Source organism: Poecilia reticulata, chromosome 15 (genome assembly GCF_904066995.2).
Source record: "Poecilia reticulata chromosome 15, P_reticulata-male-v2, whole genome shotgun sequence".
NCBI classification, from domain to species: domain Eukaryota; kingdom Metazoa; phylum Chordata; class Actinopteri; order Cyprinodontiformes; family Poeciliidae; genus Poecilia; species Poecilia reticulata.
This window is the reverse complement of record NC_088844.1, coordinates 20,005,030-20,026,011: the sequence shown is the minus strand read 5'-3', so window position 1 is coordinate 20,026,011 and position 20,982 is coordinate 20,005,030. Positions and strand designations below refer to the sequence as shown.

Genomic DNA, 20,982 nt, shown 5'->3' with positions numbered 1-20,982 from the left:
GCAGCAGGTGGACAAATGGAAACTGCAGAATAAATTAATTAATTGATTAAGCTAACCATAATATGTTTATATATTCAATTGTAAATCAAGTCAATCTTTTTTTGTACCTTTATTAAATTTAATAAAAGTATATATTTAATATTAATATAATTTTTAATTGTAATATTACCTTCAAAACTACTTACACAATAGTAAAGTAACTTGGTAATAATTTGTGCATCAAAAGTAAGTATACCATAATATGTGAAATTTAAGTAAAAGCTTATTATTGATTGGGTGAAAGATGGTGATCGTATATGTTAGTCCTCATCCAGCTTCCTTGCAGAGAAAGCCATCCTCTTTGCTGTCCCCCGTGGTCATGTTTGTCAGGCTGTGAGGGTTTGAAAACATATAATCTCATCTTGTGCTTCTCCAGTTTCCCCCTTTGCTAGTTAGAAAATAATAGATATAAATCATTGGAATTATATTCATAATTTCAAAGATCATACATTTTCTTCACAATCGGTTTTTACCTCTGGACAATAACATGGTGACATGGCATAGAGATGGGTCTTCTTCCGTGTGCTTTTCTGCACATTCCCTTAACTGTCCTCTTTTAGACTTGCTTGTGATAATAATTCAAAGTGATCAAAGAGATAAAAAATGATTTGTTGTATTGCTGCTCATTGTGTGAGTAGCGAACTTAGACAATGCCATGCGCATAAAAGCTCGACTGGTACAGAGAAAGCTGCCACCTCATTATAATGACAGAGAATGAGGCTTCTCTGGGCTGACTGAACTCAATTCAGATTAGATACAATAATGTGGGCTTTTTGCATTCTTGATCTCCTCTATTCTTATGCCCAAATATTTATTTATATTTCCTTTTCTCATGTGCTCCTCCCCTGAGAATCACCGATGCATTTATAGAGTCGACCAGAAGGGACTGCAGGGATCTACCTGGGCTGTTTCCTTAGGGTCCGTATTAACACTTTGTTGTGCACAACTGCAGCATCAGTCTTTCGCAGATCCTGCCCTGTTATGTAGAACGAATGAAAAGTGGTGCAAGCTATTTTACTCTCTTTTCCTACAACCCTATTTTCTTCATCTTCCACATCTTCTGCGCAATATATTCTTCACATAAGGCGATTTTGCTCATTTGTTCTCAGCTTCAGCAGCTAAAGCTCAGTAAGAGCATGGCCATATCCCACTCCAAATAACATCAGCCTTTATGCAAGTCTCGAATCCGGTGCAATGTCAATAACACGGTGAAATGTTTGCAGTTGTTGAGAAAAGAAGTTGTGAGTTAACGTAGCTCAAGGATGCAAACAGAAATACAGAATTAAATCATGGACATAGGTGAATAAAAACAATGAAAACAAGGTGGAAAATGCAGTGAAGAAAATATAAAAAATAATGTAGCCCCCCTATATATATATATATATATATATGGGAATAAAAAGGAGAAAAATACATGAAATTGAGATTTATACATAGAAGTACCGTAGTCATAAGGTATTTATCCATTTAAAGATGTTGCATAGTGAAAACATAAGCAGTAAATGATTCCCTTTATTGTTTTTTTTTTATCTGACTTGTAAAAAACAAAAAAGGGAGAGAAAAAGAAACATCCAAACAGAGAAAAACTGAACAATAAATCTGAATACATGCTGCTGTTGGTGACTCATTAAGTGCTTATGGGTAAACAACTCCCAACTCAAGCTCATCCAGGACCTGAGCAATTGAGAAGAACAGATATCCCCTTCAGTCAAAACGGGACTCTTGTTCTCCCTCTGCCTCTCCATCTTCTAAGTCTCCCATCCGAGGACGGAAACATTACTCAGATGCCCCCTCAATGCCCACCACACGCATAGTCAGGTTTTATTTCTCTTCATGCCAACCATAGCCCGGCCACCGTAGAATACAAGCAAATACCACTACAGGCACAAAAGCCAGCCCACTCTTTCTGCTTGGATAGACCATGCAGACCAATGAGGTTGATGAGGACAAGTTAGGCCGAGTGGCTGAGAGGAGGAAGGAAAGACAGGAGAGAGCAGGCAAGTATCATAAGATTCAAGTACTGTAGGCTGAAGACCCAAAGCGCACGCCCAAATAAAAAGGGTGTTTGCCTGCTCATATATCAGAGGAAGAGGAGAATGAAACAAGTGCAATCTTCAGTCTTTGATTCCTGGGTCAATAACCACCCAGCTCCCTCTAGAGCAGAGGAACATGTACTCAGATCCTTATCAGGGCAGCTATCATCTCTGCAGCCTCACAGAGGCGAAGATACTGTCATCTTCACACTATCACAGAATAGCATCAGCTCGGAGACATGGGAGTAATTATATTATACAAGCCCACAATACACTGACAGCAAGGCAACACCAAAGAACATAACATTTTTGCCCTGCTCTCTCTTTTTCTCCTCACCCTTTTCTTTTCCCCTCTCCTCATCTGCTGTTTTCTCCTTCTCTCTATATTTTTTTTATTACCTCCATCTGTCTATCCTGTCTCAGCAGTGCTCTATTGCAATGCTAGTCTTTTTAATGTTCAACCATTAACTCCGAATCTGGAAAGCTTTCAAATTGACAAATAATCACTTAAATTGCTTCAATGACTTTGATCAACCCAGGCTTTGGGCCACACAAGCGATTTGTGTGGTGGATGATGCAGCAGGTGAGGTGGGGTGCTGTCGCAGATGTGCTAAGTAAGTAGGATGTGTGGCCATCATGAATACAATGACTGACTTCCCGAACACACAGTGAGTTGGAAATGTACCACACCTCTTAAAGCTCTTGGTGATGTGGCAACCACAAACGTCAAAGAATGGGGGTTCTGTGTGACAGATTAACCAGCTCAAAAATAAGACATGGTTTTTTAAAAATAAGACATGGTTTTTTAAATATTTGTACAAAATTTTTTATCTTAAAGGCTGTGCTTTGACTATGCCATTTTAACACATGGATATGCTTTGATCTAAACCAACCCATTACAACTCTGGTTGTATGTTTAGCGTGGTTCTGTTGAAAGGTGAAGCTGGTCCCAATTATTTAGTCCAGCAGTTCCTAACAAGCTATTCTCACAGCATGATGCTGCCACCAACAACTCTACAACTCTTTCAAGACGCTCTTCCATTCAGCTTCAATAATTTTCCTATTAAAACTGACCACTTTTCCTTTCCCCGCATAACAATATCATCCCCATTGGACGATTCTGCTAGCACCATGTTTCAGACTGGGGATAGTGTGTTCAGGTTTATGTTCAATTCCGTTTTGCCCTTCATTGAGCTCATCTATCAACTAAAAGATAGTTTCTATATCTGTCTGAAGAAAAGCATCCAAACAGCATAATGCTGCCACTACCATTTTTTAATAAAATTATCAGATATTAAACAGTTGGGGCATCAACAGCTTTGCAAGGCACATGTGCAATAATTACTGTTCAGTGACACAGAAATGAACCCAAAATGTAAAACAGAGCAATAAGAACATGGAGAGCGCTCTATGTTGAGCTCAGACAACAGGAATTGAAAGATTAATAAAAATTGCTTTTCCCACATTAGAATGTCTGTTTCTTTTATATGCAGCAGATAAAGACATGACCTGAGTATCATAGGTTAGAACCGTTAAATACTTCTTCTATTGATCCGACCATCTCATCTATCCACTGCTAATGAATACGAGGAGCAGGTAGACTACAGGAGAAAATATGATAATTCAGTTATTCAGAGTATCAAGTAGCATATCCATCTCTGGGAAAGAGAGAACTATCACCTCGGGGAGTTTATCCTTGATAAATGGTATATCTACTACTCACAGCTGATACTGTCTGAACCTCATTACAGCTCACCCTAAACAAACAATGCATCACACTCCAACTCAATTTCATACATCCTGACCATGCTAATCTTTTTCCTTCTCTCCACATGAATCAATGACAAACTTTCAAGCAGAATACAAAGAAAACAATACTTTTTTTTTTTTTTGGTTACACAATCATATACAAAAATGAAGTGTGCCCTTTGCAGTTCTAGGGTTTCAGCATAGAGATGATCTTGCGTTTACCAAGTTAATGCAGAAAAGAACAAGGAAGAAATTCCACCTTCTTTACTAATTAAACAAAGGCAAAACTGATATCGGCAAAAGTTTTGTAAAACTACGTTTTTACTGTTATATAAGTGAGAAAAAGGAGCATTTTTTATTAGATCCACTCCAAGACAAACAAGTAATTTGCATATAGCACTGCAAGGGAGGATACCAGCTTTGTTTGGCCAAATCACTTGAGACAACGTTAAATTCAATGTGACAATAACAGTTTAAGTTAGGTGCAGTTATGTAATTGTTGCAAATAGGATTATACTTTTACACTGACAATCACACTATAGGCTAAAACTAAAGTAGAAAAGATAAACGGTAAAATGTTGACTTTCATGCTGTTGTTTTGATGCATGGTAATTCTTCAGACAATGCAGGGAAAAAAAATCTGACTTGTGAAGTTATGAGTCCGAGCAAAGTTTATTGACTAACCTGTAAATGTATAATTTCTGCAGCAAATACACTGCTCAAAAAAAATAAAGGGAACACTTTAACATTTAAGTGAACACTGAAGTGTTCCCTTTATTTTTTTGAGCAGTATATAAAACTCATGCTAAAAGTAAACCCTTAGTGACACAGAAGAGAAAACAACACTGGGCCTTTTTACAACTGCTGGATTTGTCCCAGAGCCAGGAACCCTGCAGGACGGCACGTCTTTCTAATTTGAATTTATCTACCTTCTGCACAGAAAAACCCAAACTTTTATCGTGTTATAAAGAAAGTTCTGGAAGAACAAAATCAGCAGTCCCAATTATGTTGCTAAGTCATGGAGTCCTAGCGCCCCAAGGTTCTTAGGGAAGGCGAGGGGCAAGCTCTGTAGTGTGCTTTCAGGGCGGGTCATGGCAGATTGGCCTAATTGGCCTGTCTTGTTGTCTAAGTGGGTCAGCGAACCTCGCATCTCTGCCATCATCACTGAGGCATGCCGACTCCTTTGTTGGGGATAGTCCAACTCTACCCATTGATCCAGAACAAAGAACTGTTCTTGTGCAAAACTAAGATATCCTCTGAGTGCCAGGAATGCTTTGTAGTGGAGCTGTCACTTATCCTCTTATGCCTTAATGTTAACAATAAATAATCCATCAAATTAAACAAGCGGTATACTGCGAACAGTGTACTGAGTGAAATTCAGGGTACCTCAGCATTACGTCAGTGTTTCACCAATACTGGTTACGTCACTCACAAAAGGCCTAGCTGGTGGGATAACTAAAGAGATAGAGTTCTGCATCAGTCTCAAACTTTATTTGATTTAAAACTTCTGCAAACATCCACACAAGTCAAGAGGAGAGCAGCAAAAAAGCAGAGAATTCCTCATTTCCTTCCCCGGCACATTGCAGTAAATAAACCATACTGCAGTCTACCATTTGAAATTACGTTCTGGATTTCTAGCTCATCTTTTTTGGCACACAGAATAAGGGGGTCTCCTCTGTACTCCACTCAGGGCAGGGGCCAGAAATGGTTTGACACCCTGCAGAGCTGCAGGCAACTCATCTTTGTCTATCCCAAACACCTAGGGGCAACATGGAGCGCCTCAACCTCCTAATCCACTCTAATCTGGACACAGCGGAGCATCTGGAGATATGGATATGGATAATCTCAGTCATCAGAGAGCACGCTTTGCTGACAGAAAGAAAACACTGCCTAAACTGGGACTTGTTCAGTCTTAGACATTTTTAAGTGTTAATATTAACCACGGAAGGACAACTGAACAGATGGCGCTCTGCTCGAGAACTCACTGCGGGATGAAAATCTGAAGAGAATAAAAAAAAGGGAATACTTACTGTGCCCTGCTCTTAGGGATGCAGGTGATCTGTGGATAGCAATAGGCACAATATGGTGACGCTTGTTTCCATGGGATGAATGAATGTGGTGGAGGCTCTCCACAGCACTCGGTTCCGAGCCTGCCACGAAGCCCAGGGCAACAAGCCACAGGGCCAGGTGTTTGAGTGTCACTGAATTCCACTTTAGGGGCTCTACAATGGGCCTCAGGGGAGCAAACTGTGCACTCCAGCCCCTGAACATCTTCCCTGAGTAGCCAGATGAGGCAGCAGATCAAGGTGGAACTTTGGCAAGCTTCACAGCCCCATACTTCTCGCCTTTGCAAAACTCACCACGGACACTCAAACAAATCCACAGGGAAAAAAAAAAAAAAAAAAAAAAAAACTAGGGAAATTGCTGGTTGTGGAAAAACAAACAAAAAAACTCTAATATTGAGTTAAGAAATCCGTGGCAGCAGCCAGGCAGATAAAGAAATATAAATCATCATGCAAAAACATTCACTCAAGAAATTAGGGCAACCTTCAAGCAGAAATGGAGAATTCCCAGCTTGCTCCAATTCTCTTAGTTCTCTGTTTCTCTCTCTATCCTTCTATTAAGCTCTCACAAAATTAGAAACATCTCCCAATAAAAAAAAAAAAAATAAATATTCCCAAAAATTAAAATTGCCAGCAGAAAAGGACAGCTCACTCAGGAAGAGAGTGAAAACACCTGTGCAAACTGGATTTCTTCAGAAAATAAAAGCAGACATTCTGAGTTTCCCTCCTTTTACTCCTCCAGTGGTCTCAAAAGACATCCAGAGGAATGAGACCATAGTTAAATCCGCGGCTCATTTGCATGTGCGGTGGCAGGCACCAGACTGCGTGATTGCACCTGTAAGTTATGCCAAGTAGCGCACCCGTTCCCCATCTAGAGATCTCTGCTCTCAGTGAGACCACGCGACACGAGCGACAAGCACCTGAGAGCAGCCCTGGGCAGAACGTGCGCTCAAACACACACGGGCAGAAGCAGAAGCAGCTCCGTTCCAGAAGATGTGCGCAAGAGAAAGAAGGGAGAGAGGAGGAGTAGAAGCGGGAGGATAGAGCGAAGGGTGGGGGTGGGGGGGGGCTCAGCAGCCAGCCAGGAAGCAGGGAGGGAGAGTGGCTATGCAAATGGGCTGCATTCACATAGCGAATCACTGGAGCCTGAGTGCAATGCAGAGGAAGAGCCTATTTAGGCAGAATAGCAGGGACTGATGCTATGTCCCCCAGCTCTGATTCCTTTCAGCATCCCTTTCTACTTTCTCTCTCTCTCTTCAGCCGTTTTTAAGCCACTCCGCTCTGTGTGGACAATATCAAGCAGTAAAGAAAACGGAAATAAAGTCTAAACAAAATCCATCTAATCTTCTCCCGATTTTCTACTGTAACCATCCCATCTTTTTACATTCTCCTTTCTCAATGTCTGCATTTTTTGCTTCCCAATTTCTGTAATTTAAAAAAAAAAGTTGCACTTTTCCTTTGCATCACCTCCAAAACCTCCTTCTCAACGAATCACTCCTTCTCTGCAGTGTCGAGGAGGTTTTAAAGAAAAGATGATGCTGCAGCTCTCGTTCTGTCTTGCATGTTTGCAGACTCGCACTGCTGCACGCGCGCGCGCACGCATACACACACACACACACACACGCACGCAGGCACGCACTCACGCACGCAATCACGCGTGTCAACAAAGTACGTAGAGTTGCCAGAGCTGGCGGTTGAGAACTGTCCACAAGGGAGGGGGTGCTGAATCTGGGTAAGTCTGCTGCCTCGCCTGCTAATAAAAGAGCATTCCTCACAAGAGAGAGGAAGGCTGATCGCAGGCTCTATGTGCAAGTGGGGGTTACGGGAAAGTAGGGAACATGTGGACATAAAAAGCCCTGCTGATAAACACAATCTGGTTCAGCTGGGAAGAGTGCTCAGAGTTTGGGACTAAAGAACACAAGGCTCAGCTGCAGTGTGCCTGTTTTGGTTTGCACACTGGCCATTCAACATTCTCCCTTTCGAAACGTTGTGTTCTGAGCTGTAGGAAGAAAAAAAAAAAAACACTCCCGCACACACACACGCAAACTGTAAGTACTGCTGAGCTAATCTTTATGGTTTACAGGGAATACAGAGGCATTTCATGGCCAAAGAAAGCCATCTTAGCAAGAATGACATACAGGATTAGAAGTCCTTCTCTGCTTTAGTTTCCAAAAGGCTGTTTAAATGAAAACAAAGCATCGAGCCTTGAAAAATAAAAACAGTCATACAAACAGCAATTCATTTAGGTCAATTTCAGTGGAAATCTAGAAAAAACAGTTTTAAAGCATGATGGATATCTGGAAAGTGTGTAATTGGGATGGAAAATGGGTTGTGAAAACAGTGAGATAACCACAAAAGGCAAGTTCAGAAGAGTTTTCCTGTGGCCCTTTATATTAATTTAAAAAAAGCTGCAGTAGGAAACAGATGCTTCAAACATTAGGGCATTGTGTCCTTTCACCTTTTAGAATCTCAGTAACTTGGTGGAGCCACCTGGTCCAAAAGAGTCAGCAATATGGGCCCACAGCTCTTTTCTCGTTTGCATTAGTGAAAAGGGATGCTCCTGCTGAACATGTTTACACTTTTATAATTACCGCCAGCCTATTCTGCATAATGTCTGCTAATAAGGCAATCCATCTGGATTTCTGTCCAAGGGCAACCACCAAACTTAGTTTGGGTTCTTAGGTGCAATGTAGAGGGAAAATAATTTTAAGAGAAACTGATACAAAAATGCAAAACTGTGAACTTTGCCAAATTCATTCATTTAAGTGACACATAGCAGGATTGATATTGCTTACTTGTTCATTTGTGCCCCCAAGTGGTGAAAATCTAAAGTGCAAAAAATTTACATGGGTTTACTCAGAAAATAAGAAGCTTAAGTTTGATAAATCCAGGGAAGCAGAAAATAATTCTAATTTAACTACATTCCAACACAATGTTTTTTTTTTTCAGTGTTCCCATTGAATTAGGTGATTTCTAATATGTACATTGGTCTGACTCAGTTTCTCTGGCAGAACTGAAAAGTAAAAAAGACAGGTTTAGCTGTCTGCCCTTTGCTCTGATCGTTTTGGTAGAAATTTGATAAACTGAGTGTGAAACGACCAAGAAAAAAAACTACCTTTCATACTGCTTCAGGCAAAACATTCTCATCTGACTTCCTTCCTACCTGCATCAGAGCAAACACCTGGAGACCACAACCTAAACTAATTTAAACACAGTTACAGATGTCAGGTGCTTTTAGCCAGATGATTACAGAGACTTGGCCACAAAATGAGAAACCCTCCTTCGAAGACTAAAACCCCTGCTATTAAAGGACTTAACTTCCTACTGTTCTCATTCGGCTCCTGTTGAGATTAAGTTAGATATCTCCTTGACTGAAAGCCAAGCGCAGCTTTCCTTTGTTTCTATTTAAGGCCCAAAGGGTTATTTATGTCTGTGATGGCAGTGATGCCTTAAGCCTATCTCTGCTGTTACTATGTTTTTCTTTGTTTCTTTTAAAGTATAAGTGCAAGCAGAAAACGCTCACATTTTAAGTAAGACTTAAAATATAACTTTTCAACCCTCAAAGAAAAGTTTCTTTCTGGCGGGTGTTTTAGAGCTTTAGTTTTAAAAATAAGACTTTTTTATTATTATTTGTTTACACAAGGGAAAATCTTCACCTACTAAGAACATGTATATATTTTTTTGAAATTCCAAGGAAAAATGGGGGGAGAGCCACAGATGGATGCCTGAATAAGAGCAAGAGCACCTGACCCGTCTGGGAGAAGGCCACCAAAATCAGCCATAGAGCCCTCAAACAACACTTTTATGCGACACGGGGAGACCTTTTAGAGAGGGAAAGCCTCTCGAAGCCACTTCAGCAAAAATGTTTCTTCTCCTCAAGAGCCTCAATGATGGAAACTCTCGCTATTTTAAGAAATCAAGCCTAATTATGTGGCATCCTAATCATTGCATTTTGCAGAATTCTGCATAAAACTCAATCAAAACAAAAAAGTGATAATGTGTTCTTGAGTTAGGTGCTGTTTGACTGCTTTTCCTCTAAATGGATCTTGCTTGGAAGCATAAACCAGGTGCTGTATGTGTGACAAAAAACCACATCTGTCAAGCTCAGAAAAAAAACATTTGTCTCCGTGAATGTTTGGTAGAAATATTTTTTTTCCGGACCAGAGAGAACGGTACGCTGAAAACAGAAAAAAAAAAGATTATTTACTGTACAGAGACTGGTGTTTGTCTATTATCAGTTATTTTCAGTTTAAGCTGACCCAGACCTGGTTCTGCCGCTAATCCGAAGTACTAAAAGCAGTTTAAAATGTCAACTTGGTAATAGTTTGTCTTTGTTTTTTTTTTAAAAGCAAGCAATTCCACACTATGCACCAATCTTTGATGCATATTGTGAAGCTGACTCATTTTTGACTTTAAAACATTAGTCCATAATGCATCTTTTGACTTTTATGCGATATGTAATCTTTACAATTTGTCAGGGATGTTTTTGTGGCATTTCTCTCCCACTGAGCTGCAGGTTTCCCCAGAGGGCGGCGCTGAGCGGAGTGCTTCTGCACACCTATTTTCATCTCATCAGCTGGAGCATAGGATGAGCTGACTGCAAGTGCGAGTGTCAACCCATACTGTACCACTAACTCTCCATGAGGTTTTTTTTTGTGTTTGATCTCCTTGGTATTTCCTGGCTTGATGCTAACTCTTTTTCTCTGTTTTCCCTGAGTTCTCCCCTAGTTCTGCTCTGCAGCGAGGCTTGCTGGATTTGCTGCTCAAACCTCCTCAACTTCATTCGATGGTTAAGCTCCCATCCATCGGAACATGAAACTCCCAACCCGTTGGGTGGTGAACCAGCTAACTGCATGGTTCACCACCTCCTGGACTCTGTCCACTACTCTCTAGCTTAAATCATCAAACACATTGGTTTGGAGGACAAGATAAAATTGCAAACTCATTGAAACACCTTTAAAAGTAATACTTTTTCAAAACATGTTTCTGTATTTTATAAAAATCTACTGCATTTTTTATTATTATTTATTTTTTAATTAAAATGAGAGGTTGCAAAACAAAAGTCTTCCCTCCATATAAGACATCTGAACCCAACTAAATGTTCCAAAAGCCTTGTGGGAGAATCAAAAATTCAAAGTATATGCTTGACACAAAAAAAGTGCATTACTTAAAAGAAAGAAATACATAACGCCATGCCCACTGAGAAAGAGGAAGGTGGAAAATCATGCTGTGCAGTTACTTTTCTCCAGACACAACTAGATGTTTTTTCAAGACGTTTGAAAATGTGAGCAACACTGAATAGCATTTTTCAGTTTTGGTGATGAGCCCAAAGGGGATTTTATTTTTTAGCTTCACTCTGTGTCAAATCATACACCCAAATAAGTAGAAAACGTTATTCACCAGAAGAGAATTACAGTTTTAGACTGGCCAAAACTTAAACCAGATTTTCATACTTCTCAGTGCTTTGCATCTAAAAAAAATTGTACTTTGAACATGTGTGAGTAAACCTTTAAGAGCTACTATAAAGCAGGGCTTTAAAAGAGCCACTGACTGTAATTTATAAATATTATATTTTGATTAAAAAAAAGTAAAGAAAGAATGTGGAAAGCAGTCATTATGGCTACACTCCTCACCCGAGACGTTTTCAGCGCTAAGTTCCATTGAACAAGACAGAAAACAAATTTAGATCCGTGCTCCTTTCTGCCAATGAGGGTCTTTGTGAATATCAAGCATGTCATTACTCATTCAGGCAAAATCACAAGTTCTAGTACAGAGAGCAACCGACCACACAAAGCGCTGATGTTAATGTGTGCAAGAGTACGGAAATAGAAACACGGCACCGTCTTAGTCATCGCTAGATGTGACATGATAAGAGCGGACAAACACAGGGAGTCAACACTCAACAGAAACAAACAGGCTGCACGTTATTCCAACACAGAGGGAGGCCAGTCTGTCAATACTGTTTGCGTACATCACAGTGGGTCCGTGTCAGATTAATATATATCACTTAGATTAAGTGTAGCAAACTCTTAACAGCGTAGAGCAAAGAGGCCTCGGCCTGGTGGTCTCTGAATTATCTGCACTTCGTCGTCTCTTGCTTGCAATGCGAAGCTTCATAGTTTAAGGTTTAAATGATGACTGCAGCTGCGACTGCTCATCATTATGTGATTAGCTCTTCCTATGAATAAATAGTTTTCATGCACACACAGCTGTTACGCACTGGATGACTATTACATTAACAAAATAGAGCATATACACACGTAGACAGAGAAGACCCAAAAATGCAAATGTCTCATTTATGTACAATGTTGCAAACAAAAATAAATTTGTGCTTTTTTTGCTGTTGATTATGCAAGCTGGGGGGGGGTAAATAATAGTATTTGAGATAATATGTTATTATGTTATATGTACCTGTATATATAGAGGATAAAGAGATTGGATTTTGGTCTTTAGCATGGCTGGTTCCTCAGAAACTAGGTTTCATTTGTTCCTTTCAATCAGTGGATATTGCTGGCATAGGAAGCCTCTGGAATATGCCTGATGTGACAAAGAGGGTTTTTTTCCCCTCCTAATGCGTAGACAATGTCTTTGCAGAGTAATTCATTTCCATAAATCCATTTAAATGAACATTAAAATCAACCACACAGGAAATATGATTCAAAAATCATTGAAAGTATGTGCAAAGGAAGGTTGAGCTTGTGTGTGACAGACACACTTACGTGCTTGTCAGTGGGCGAGTGTGTGGCGATGATGATGATGATGATGATGATGATGATGATGATGCGTCGGAGAATGCATAAACCAAATCCTAACTGTCAGTGAGAGAGATAGGGGTCACAGGTCAGCAGTTTTCTGGAGGTTTTCTCTCCATCTCCTCTGACAGCTTCCAAGATGCAGTGGGTCACCGGGCCACACCGTCTGCCTGAGTCTGCCTCCTCTGAAGTCTTTCCCAAGTAGATCAGCCACTGTTTCAGAGCGCTTTGTCTTGACCAGGTCAAGGACGGACTGTGTCTCCTCCTTTCAGGAGTCCACAGCCTCTTTGGCACTGAACTCCTTCACCGTGCTAACTAGGACAACAAATAGGCTAAGTATAGACATTTCTGTTCTCAAAATGCATCCTTATTAAATAAGGATGCATTTTCAAAGAGATACTTATTGTTTATTGAGAAAGAACTAACAAAGATTTTAATGATTGAAATGATTCAATATCTGTTTATCTGAACTTTTTATTTTTCATTTATAATAAATCATCTGTTGTCTTTTTAATGCGTGCACATAATGTTTTCTGTTTTGTTTATTAAGTGAACTTTCTCAGTTGCTGTTTCTGATAACTGCACAGTGTGGTTGTGTTGTATTATATATATATGTATATATTTTTTATTTTTTTATTACTTTTTTTAATATTAACATAATATTAACATAATATTAACATACTGCTACATGCTGCTACTACTTTTGAATTCTCCCAATATGGCACAATAAGGGATATTTCAATTTATATTCCTTCTTCATTGTGTGAGGAATTATTTGTGTTTAGGATTTAACAGTATAGCTCTGTTAATAAAATACAACAATCTTCTTCAATCAAGAACTCAACTGCATAAATTCACCAAATGACTCCAATACATCTCAGGCATGAGAACTTCTAATTCAACCTTTTCTTCTGTTCTCTTCACCTCCCCAAACACAAAGGTGATGCTCGTAGATGACAGTGTATTTTTTATTTTTTCTCTTCCCTGCTCTTTTTGAACCCGCTCAAATAGATCTTCAAAGTTCACTGAACTTCGCACATGTTTTGCTTGCAATTTTATATTCTGAGAGAGGCAAAGATCAACTCTGCCGTATTGATGCGTCAGGTGAAGCTGGTGATGAGACAGAACTCGTGAAAAAGCCGAGCTTAGACTGGCTTGAACTGATAAATACCAGCAGCACTGTCACATGGGGGCCGGTAATAAAAATTAGCACAGATGCTACACCAATTACCAGATAACAGCATTACTTTTGCCATGTCTCAGCATGTAAACTCCCTGTCTGCACTGATGAAGACAGAGAGAACGTACAAGTTTCCACTAAAAAAGGCCAGAGCTAGTAATTCTTAAAGTTTCTTGTTAAAAACAATCAATTCCTGATATATATTTTTTTTAATTAAGAGGGACAAAGTTAAGAGGTAATGAGATGATTTCCTGACATTTGACTTTAGTTTATATTCTGCACCCAACTGGAATGGTTGTAAATCTATTCATAAACATTTTTCATTGATCCGCAGATCAGCACAACCTCCTGATTTTGTTCTGTTAAGCATTAAAGATGTGTCTCTCAGAATGCCATCAGCTGCCTTGAGTTTGTGCAACATCTGCACAATAAGACTACAAACTGGGCAAGTGTAGCGTACTGCATGGGAATGTGTGATTAAGATGAATGCCTCTGCACAGAAATAAAGGGGTTTGTGCAGTGTATTGGATGTTTATTTGGCAAGGAGTAATAGTAGCATGGCTGACCAAAATAAAATCAGCTATGCAGCTTCACAGTGAATAGATATTCAGTAAACTTTGGTGATGTACTTTACCGCTAAAATGCACTTAACTGCAACCTCGAACACATGAACGGCTGATATCTTTCAAAAAGCACATAAGAAAAAAACATCCAGTGGAAAGCAATAGCAGCCTTGACCCTTCCAGGACGAGAGCCATTTATGTCAAAATTTGAATATGCATAGGGCTAAACTGAAGTGCTTTATGCATGAATTGTGACTGTGTGACTTCAGCTGCCTCTGTACTCTCAAAGTGCAAGCTTCACTCGATTAAATTCCTTACATTGACAAAAGAAAAATGGATGTAGGCTTGTTTTAAGGAATGCTATTATGCTGGAAACGCTATGGATGCACTGCAACAACTAGGTTACAGTGATTCACAGCATCAAACTTCAGTCTACTACTGACACATGTTATGTATAATTTGGCACATTCTGTCTGGCCTTAAGCGGATGCTATTTGCTTAAATGAGATATTCAGTCAAAAACAACATTTCGAGTCCATTAGACAACACACAATCCAGTGAAGAAAGCTCTTTGACTTGCACCCACTTTGGCTAACATACTGATTGATCTGTGTGTACTCTCCAACTTTGCTGACAAGAGATAAAACCGTATTTGATTAGCGATGCATATAAAATCTGTTTTTTAACTGTGTTACCTGTAAGTCGAGTTCAAGGACAATCCGGTTCTATTTCTCCCTCTTCACAGAGTGATCAGAGACTGTCTTGCATATTGGTGATACAATAAATAGACTAATTAATAAATAAACATAACGCGTGGTCTCGTACTGAAAATTTAGGATAACTTCTTTTACAAAATTACTTGCCATACTAAAAGGTGTGCATAACAGCTTCTAAAAGTTTAGTTGCATACATATTGGCTTATGCATTTTCTATAAAATGAACGCAACGTTTAATGTATTGAAACTTAATTGTAATTTATGACATTTTAATTAGACTATGATGTGTTTTTTCACAGGAAAAAAAAAAAATGATGCCCCAGGTAGAGTAATTTTGTTTTGTGACTACAAAATAGCCTGGACAAAGATCCACGTAGCAAATGCAAGTATTGAAAAGATTCAATTGACTTGAAATATACACCAGATCGTGGTAGCAAACCATTCAGTTCAGAGCAAATACATTAAGTTATGCGTAGTGAAATGTTACACCAATTAAATATTAAACACACAGGAGGAAATGTATATACCAAACAGCATAGAAAGTCAAAAAACAAACAACTGCAAACACTCATTTTAGGCCCGTACCCTCTGTACGGCCATACTACAGTATCATTAATTTATTTTCCCCTAACTCGTTTTAACAGAAAAGAGGCCATAAATCGTGTTAAGCAGATGAGGTAAACACAAGCAAGCAAACTTTTTTTTTTCAATGATACTTTAGCGCCATAGTTCTCCTGGGGTTCATGTTCAATAGCCTAAGTTTATGAGAGAGGGGAATATGCACCGTGTTACTATGCCTCCCAACAGAATACTTTAGCTGAGACACTGTATCAACACTTTAATTAGTATTGTTTTGTGGAGGAACAAAAGCTTCTCACCTCAAGTCAACATGTCCCCCAAGACTACCAATTAATAAAAAACTCCTCAAACATTAAGCTCTCATCACTGCACTGTATCTGGCTACTAACTTCTGCATGAGATTCTAATCCGCAGAAAGTGCAGGGGAGGAAATATAGTGTATGTTTAATTCAGCTGTGACTGCATCAAGGTATCCGACAATGTACATAAACAGGATTAAATTAAATAATACTGTTCATAGCATTTAAAAGAGCCCCAAAAAATATACTTTACTGGAGAGTCATTTCGGCTGGAGCATAGCACACTTCTGCAAATTTTATAAACTATTCAGTCACTTTACAGTTGACCATAACACAAATAAAAACTTTGTCATTTATTTATATGTAGGCTACAATTCAAAATCCTTCAAATATGAAAGCTGTGCAAAATTTCCCAAATATATATGTTGTCACTGAAGTTTTAGCAGACTTAGCTTCCAGTTTAGAAAGTGAGACCTTGTTTCCATGCCAACAGCCTTTGCCCACATATGGTCACTACTTTCTCTTAGGAAAAAAAAAAACATTAAAACTGGACAATCAGTTAACATAGCACATTATTCAATCAATCAGACAGGATATTGACCACCCACTCTGAGCTGGAATAACTACTGCTGCAAATAAAAAAAAAGAATAAATAATTAAAGTGGCCTGACATGGTAGAAAGACTAAATGATAAAAACAGGAAGCAGTCAAAATCTGCAAATGGTTTTGTAGCTAGTGTGAACTACTGCAGGGAAAAGCTGAATTTATATCATTTGATAAGTATGAAACTGGATCTAATATCATAACATCAAGCACTTTTAATTAGGCGTATACTATATATATATATATATATATATATATAAATGGTGGTAAAGTGTAACCTGAACCCTCAATTTACAAATCACTATCTTTGTCTGAGGCACTTGGACAAATAGGGGTGGTTCCCATAACTGATGTTTTAAATACAAGTGTTTAAAGGGGAATTAGTACATTAGAAATAAGCACCTATTTAACCAGAGATACAGATTGGGTCTGTTAGGTATATTGTGCAGGAGATTAGACAGAGTGATCATTAGTGAACATTTTCTTGCCGTAAATTAATTTTCCCCAACTCACTCGTAGTGTTTATTGATTTTATTTAAGTGCTTATTTAGAAAACCTCTGAAGCACAGATAGAATCTTCTGTTGATAGTTTTTAGTTGTGAGGAGTAAACAGGTTAATGCAAGTCCAATACAGCATGTCCCCAGCCTGGTATTCTTTATCATAGTCATCATTCAACAGTCAAACATAGAAATAGTTAGTATAAGAGTTTCTCTGAGGAAATAGAATAGCAGCCTTGCTATCAGCCCTGAATAGCCTCTCAGCTGATCAGTTAAACGTTACACTGAATGTGCTACAATTATTGCAAGCATCCTTGCACATTTGAGTAAATGTCTACTGAAGTGTATGCACAAAGGCACTTAAGACCGATTCGCTCTTATCTTAAGGCAAAAAGTCTGTTTAAAGCTATGCCAAGCGTTCAGCACACACGAGACTGAAAGGTTTTAAAGCCATAGATCTGTTTGGCTGAGATGCAACAAAAGTGGACCATATCCCGGGCATGGATAATATCACTCCTTTCCTCTGGCATCATTACTGGTATGGGTGTCCGCTTATATTTATCAAAATCAAAATAAATGGTCTCATCTCTGGGAGTTTCTGGAGCACAGATACTTGCCTGGCTTTAATCAAGTCTCCAGACAGCAGTGTTTTAAAAGCACAAACGCCTTATTCTACAAGGAGAGAAAATATTTAAAATTTACAAAAGGCTATCTAAGACGAGAATAATTGTTCATGTAAATGATTCATTGTAATCTTTACTGGTCCTACTAAAACAGGATTTGCTGCAGTGATGCTGAGATGGAAACTTCTAGAATACATGTGTTGGAATACATGCATTCTCACATTTTTAATATTGTTTAATTACGATAATTTGATTCCTAGCTTATCTCCTTAACCGGCTAGTTGAATTTTCTGCATTTTAGGCCAATGCAATAATCTCTCGCTTCTCTGCAGTGGCAGAGAATAGAAGGGATCAGAAGGAAGGAGGAGGGGTTTTAGGAATGTGGAAGTAAATATGGCTTTTTTTCTATATGTATTTGGATAATCACATACTACATCCTGAATGTGGGACATTTGGACACAGCAATGTCCACTACCTTAAAGGCAATGGGTCTTTCCAGGGATTGGCACGTCTTTGCATGTTCAGCTGTTGACAACGGACTCGACACAAACACAGTTTTCTTTGTTGATCCAATATTGACGTGGCACTAATAGCTGTGACAATAAGACTGAGGAGGAGCGACCAAGCAAGAGAAAAACTACATAAAGGCCAGGGCCGACCCTCATCCATGGCCTCTCCTCGACCCAGTTTAGTTCAACAGCAAACGCCACTCTGTCGCTGTACATTACCCTCAGATGCTTGACCACTGCAGGCTAATTCCCTCAAGAAGTCCAGATTGGCGCTAAAGGCCCCCCTCTCACACGCACATGCACAAACAACAAGCAATTTTCTAGACGCAATCTAGAGCAATCTATAAAACCCCAGCTGACATTACAGAGAAGACAGAATGCACCACAGCAGCTACTCCACATGCCTAGTATGTTCCAGTATCTGGCTTTGTAGATGATTATCAGCATAATTTTGCTCTTGCAGAACAACAACATATGAATCAACCACACTAAGATATGTATGCTTTTCTTCACAAGTCAATTTTAGTAACTGCAGTGTTTTCAACAGTATGTTCAGTTTGGCTTATTTTGGCAACACAAGTCTGCAGGGACATGACAAATTCACGATTAGCAACATTTAGAGCGCCGTCATTCTAAGGGTAGCATTTTCTGAGGAAGCGAGTCATAATTGTCAGAACATGATTTGCATTGATTATCATATTTTTTTTTCTTTTTCCTTTCATTTTTACACTGATTGTATGTTTATAGGGACTAAATTTGCTTCTCTAAATATAGGGACTAAATTTGCTTCTATAAATATAAAAGTTAAACCTCCTTTCCTAAGTCTGAGTATGTCACTTGAATTTAATATTTAAAGGATGATGAAGAGGGGGTTTTCTTTATTTCATCACCTTGCCAGTCAATTTGAATAAAAAAAGAGCAGCAGTCTTCTGAGAAGCCAAAATGATTTATAACACACACACGAAGCATAACTAGGAGGCATTGAAGAATGAAATGCAGTGATTGCAACATTTGGAACAATTGCTAATATTTTAGGCAAATTTAAGCTAAACCTCCATAGTGTGTGTGTAATAAAAAAAAGATAGCTCAGGGCAAACTCAGCAAATATTGATGCAAATATGAAGTTTTATTTTTCCACAAGTGTGAGGCCAAAATTTTGCAATTCACTCAGAGAAACTGAGTTTTCAGTCCAATACCAGCTTTTTATCTGCAAAGCAATTTCCTTCAATTTGATAGAAAAAAAACACACTTTTTCTTATATTTCAGACAAATGACATGATTTGTCTTATAAAAGAAGTGGACTAAGCAGAGTCTACCAAAATGTATATGTCACATGTGCTTAATCTGGATTTTTTTAGCAGTGTATGAATGCCATCTACACTGCAGATTCACCATGAGTTCAAACTCTGGGTCAACAATTAGCTGCGAAACATCAAACACAGCTGCGGTAATAGCTCAATTAAAAGTTTAGAAGTAACAAAAACACTAACAATGAAACTGTGTTTTTTTTTTTTTTAGGTTTTATTGGCACTACAGGGTTTGATGTATTAGTAGCTTGACAGGAAGACGGGCAGAGGGAGTAGGGGAGGACATGCCGTACATGGCCCAGGGCCGGGAATCGACCCTGGAACAGCAGCGTCAATTACTGTAGCCCCACTGAGCCATGAGTCACCCGGTGACCCCAATAAAACTCTGTTATTGCTTCCCTTAGAGCAGCTTGCAATAGTTTTACCTCAAGCTTGTACATATTAGTAATTTGCTTGTTTAGTCTATTACAGCAGTGACGCTAATCGTTCGCAATACATATCAAATAAAGTTGTCGTTCTGGGAGCTAACCTTTTGGAGCATTTAAATGTGGTTGAAAGTTTGTGAGGATTATATAACATTATACTCCGATATGCACGTTTAATCAAGAATATGTTTATCTTTGCTCTTTAATTGGTTGTCAGGAGTTTAGTGTTCCCATATAAGAACAGCCAAGCTTTTAAGTTTCATTGAAATATTGTCAATCCACCAGCCAAACTGTTCAAGAACGTTCAAAGGAAGCAGAATAACAACCTTAGTTGTCTGTGATTATATAATTAGGGAAATATATTTCATTATTTTCTTAAGCTACTATACATCTGAAAGTTATATTACTAATTGTGACATTAATTAGTATCCTAATCAGTTTAAGTTACTCCTTCACTGCCAAATTAGATCCACACATGTTATGTTCTATCATTTACACCAGTAACGATGACTCTGGAGACATGCCTGAAAGCTGCCTATGTGACTTTAATTACAGTGTTATAGTTCCTAAGAAACACCGATCTTCTCTAATTTACCAGCTATGAAAGTGTCTATATCAGTTATGCTGTAGGTGTCAAATGCAGCTGTGTATGTCATGCTGGTGTGATTAGCACTGATAAAAAAGAAAAAAATGTTTGCAGACTGATTTACTGCTGTGACTACCAATGAGCTAAATAAACCGAGAACCAGCCAGTACTGAATGTTTTGTGGTTTTTTTTACCTTGTGTGTATTCTTGGAGACACAATGCCCAGTTGTACATTTTAATATAACTTAGGCAAATGCATGTATTACTAGTTAAAATGCATGTTTGCTTAAATGCCTCTCACTCCTATTTTCATATTCCCATAACAATCCACTAAGCAATATAAAACTCAACCAATTCTTGTTGGTTTATTTTCTTTTCAGACTTTGTGCAACTTAAGCCATTTTGCATCACTATTTTATAATTTAGATCAGATTTTCTGCATTGAAAAGCTTTCTTGA

At 38.7% G+C, this 20,982-nt stretch overlaps 1 protein-coding gene across 34 annotated transcripts in view; it reads right to left on the bottom strand.

Annotated features, from left to right (window-relative positions):
- LOC103477041 (neurexin-1a) overlaps nt 1-20,982 on the bottom strand; it is a 264,906-nt gene that overhangs the window by 108,225 nt on the left and 135,699 nt on the right. For 2 of the 34 annotated variants that reach the window (XM_017308979.2, XM_081616371.1), the window contains exon 1: nt 5,852-6,897. The exons of 30 other annotated variants lie outside the window; for them this stretch is intronic. In XM_017308979.2, the coding sequence (XP_017164468.1) occupies nt 5,852-6,092 (241 nt within the window). In that variant the 5' untranslated portion in view covers nt 6,093-6,897. Of the gene's footprint in view, nt 1-5,851; nt 6,898-20,982 lie in introns of those variants that run through there. 2 more of the 34 variants (XM_017308978.2, XM_008429909.3) reach the window with 1 other exon arrangement.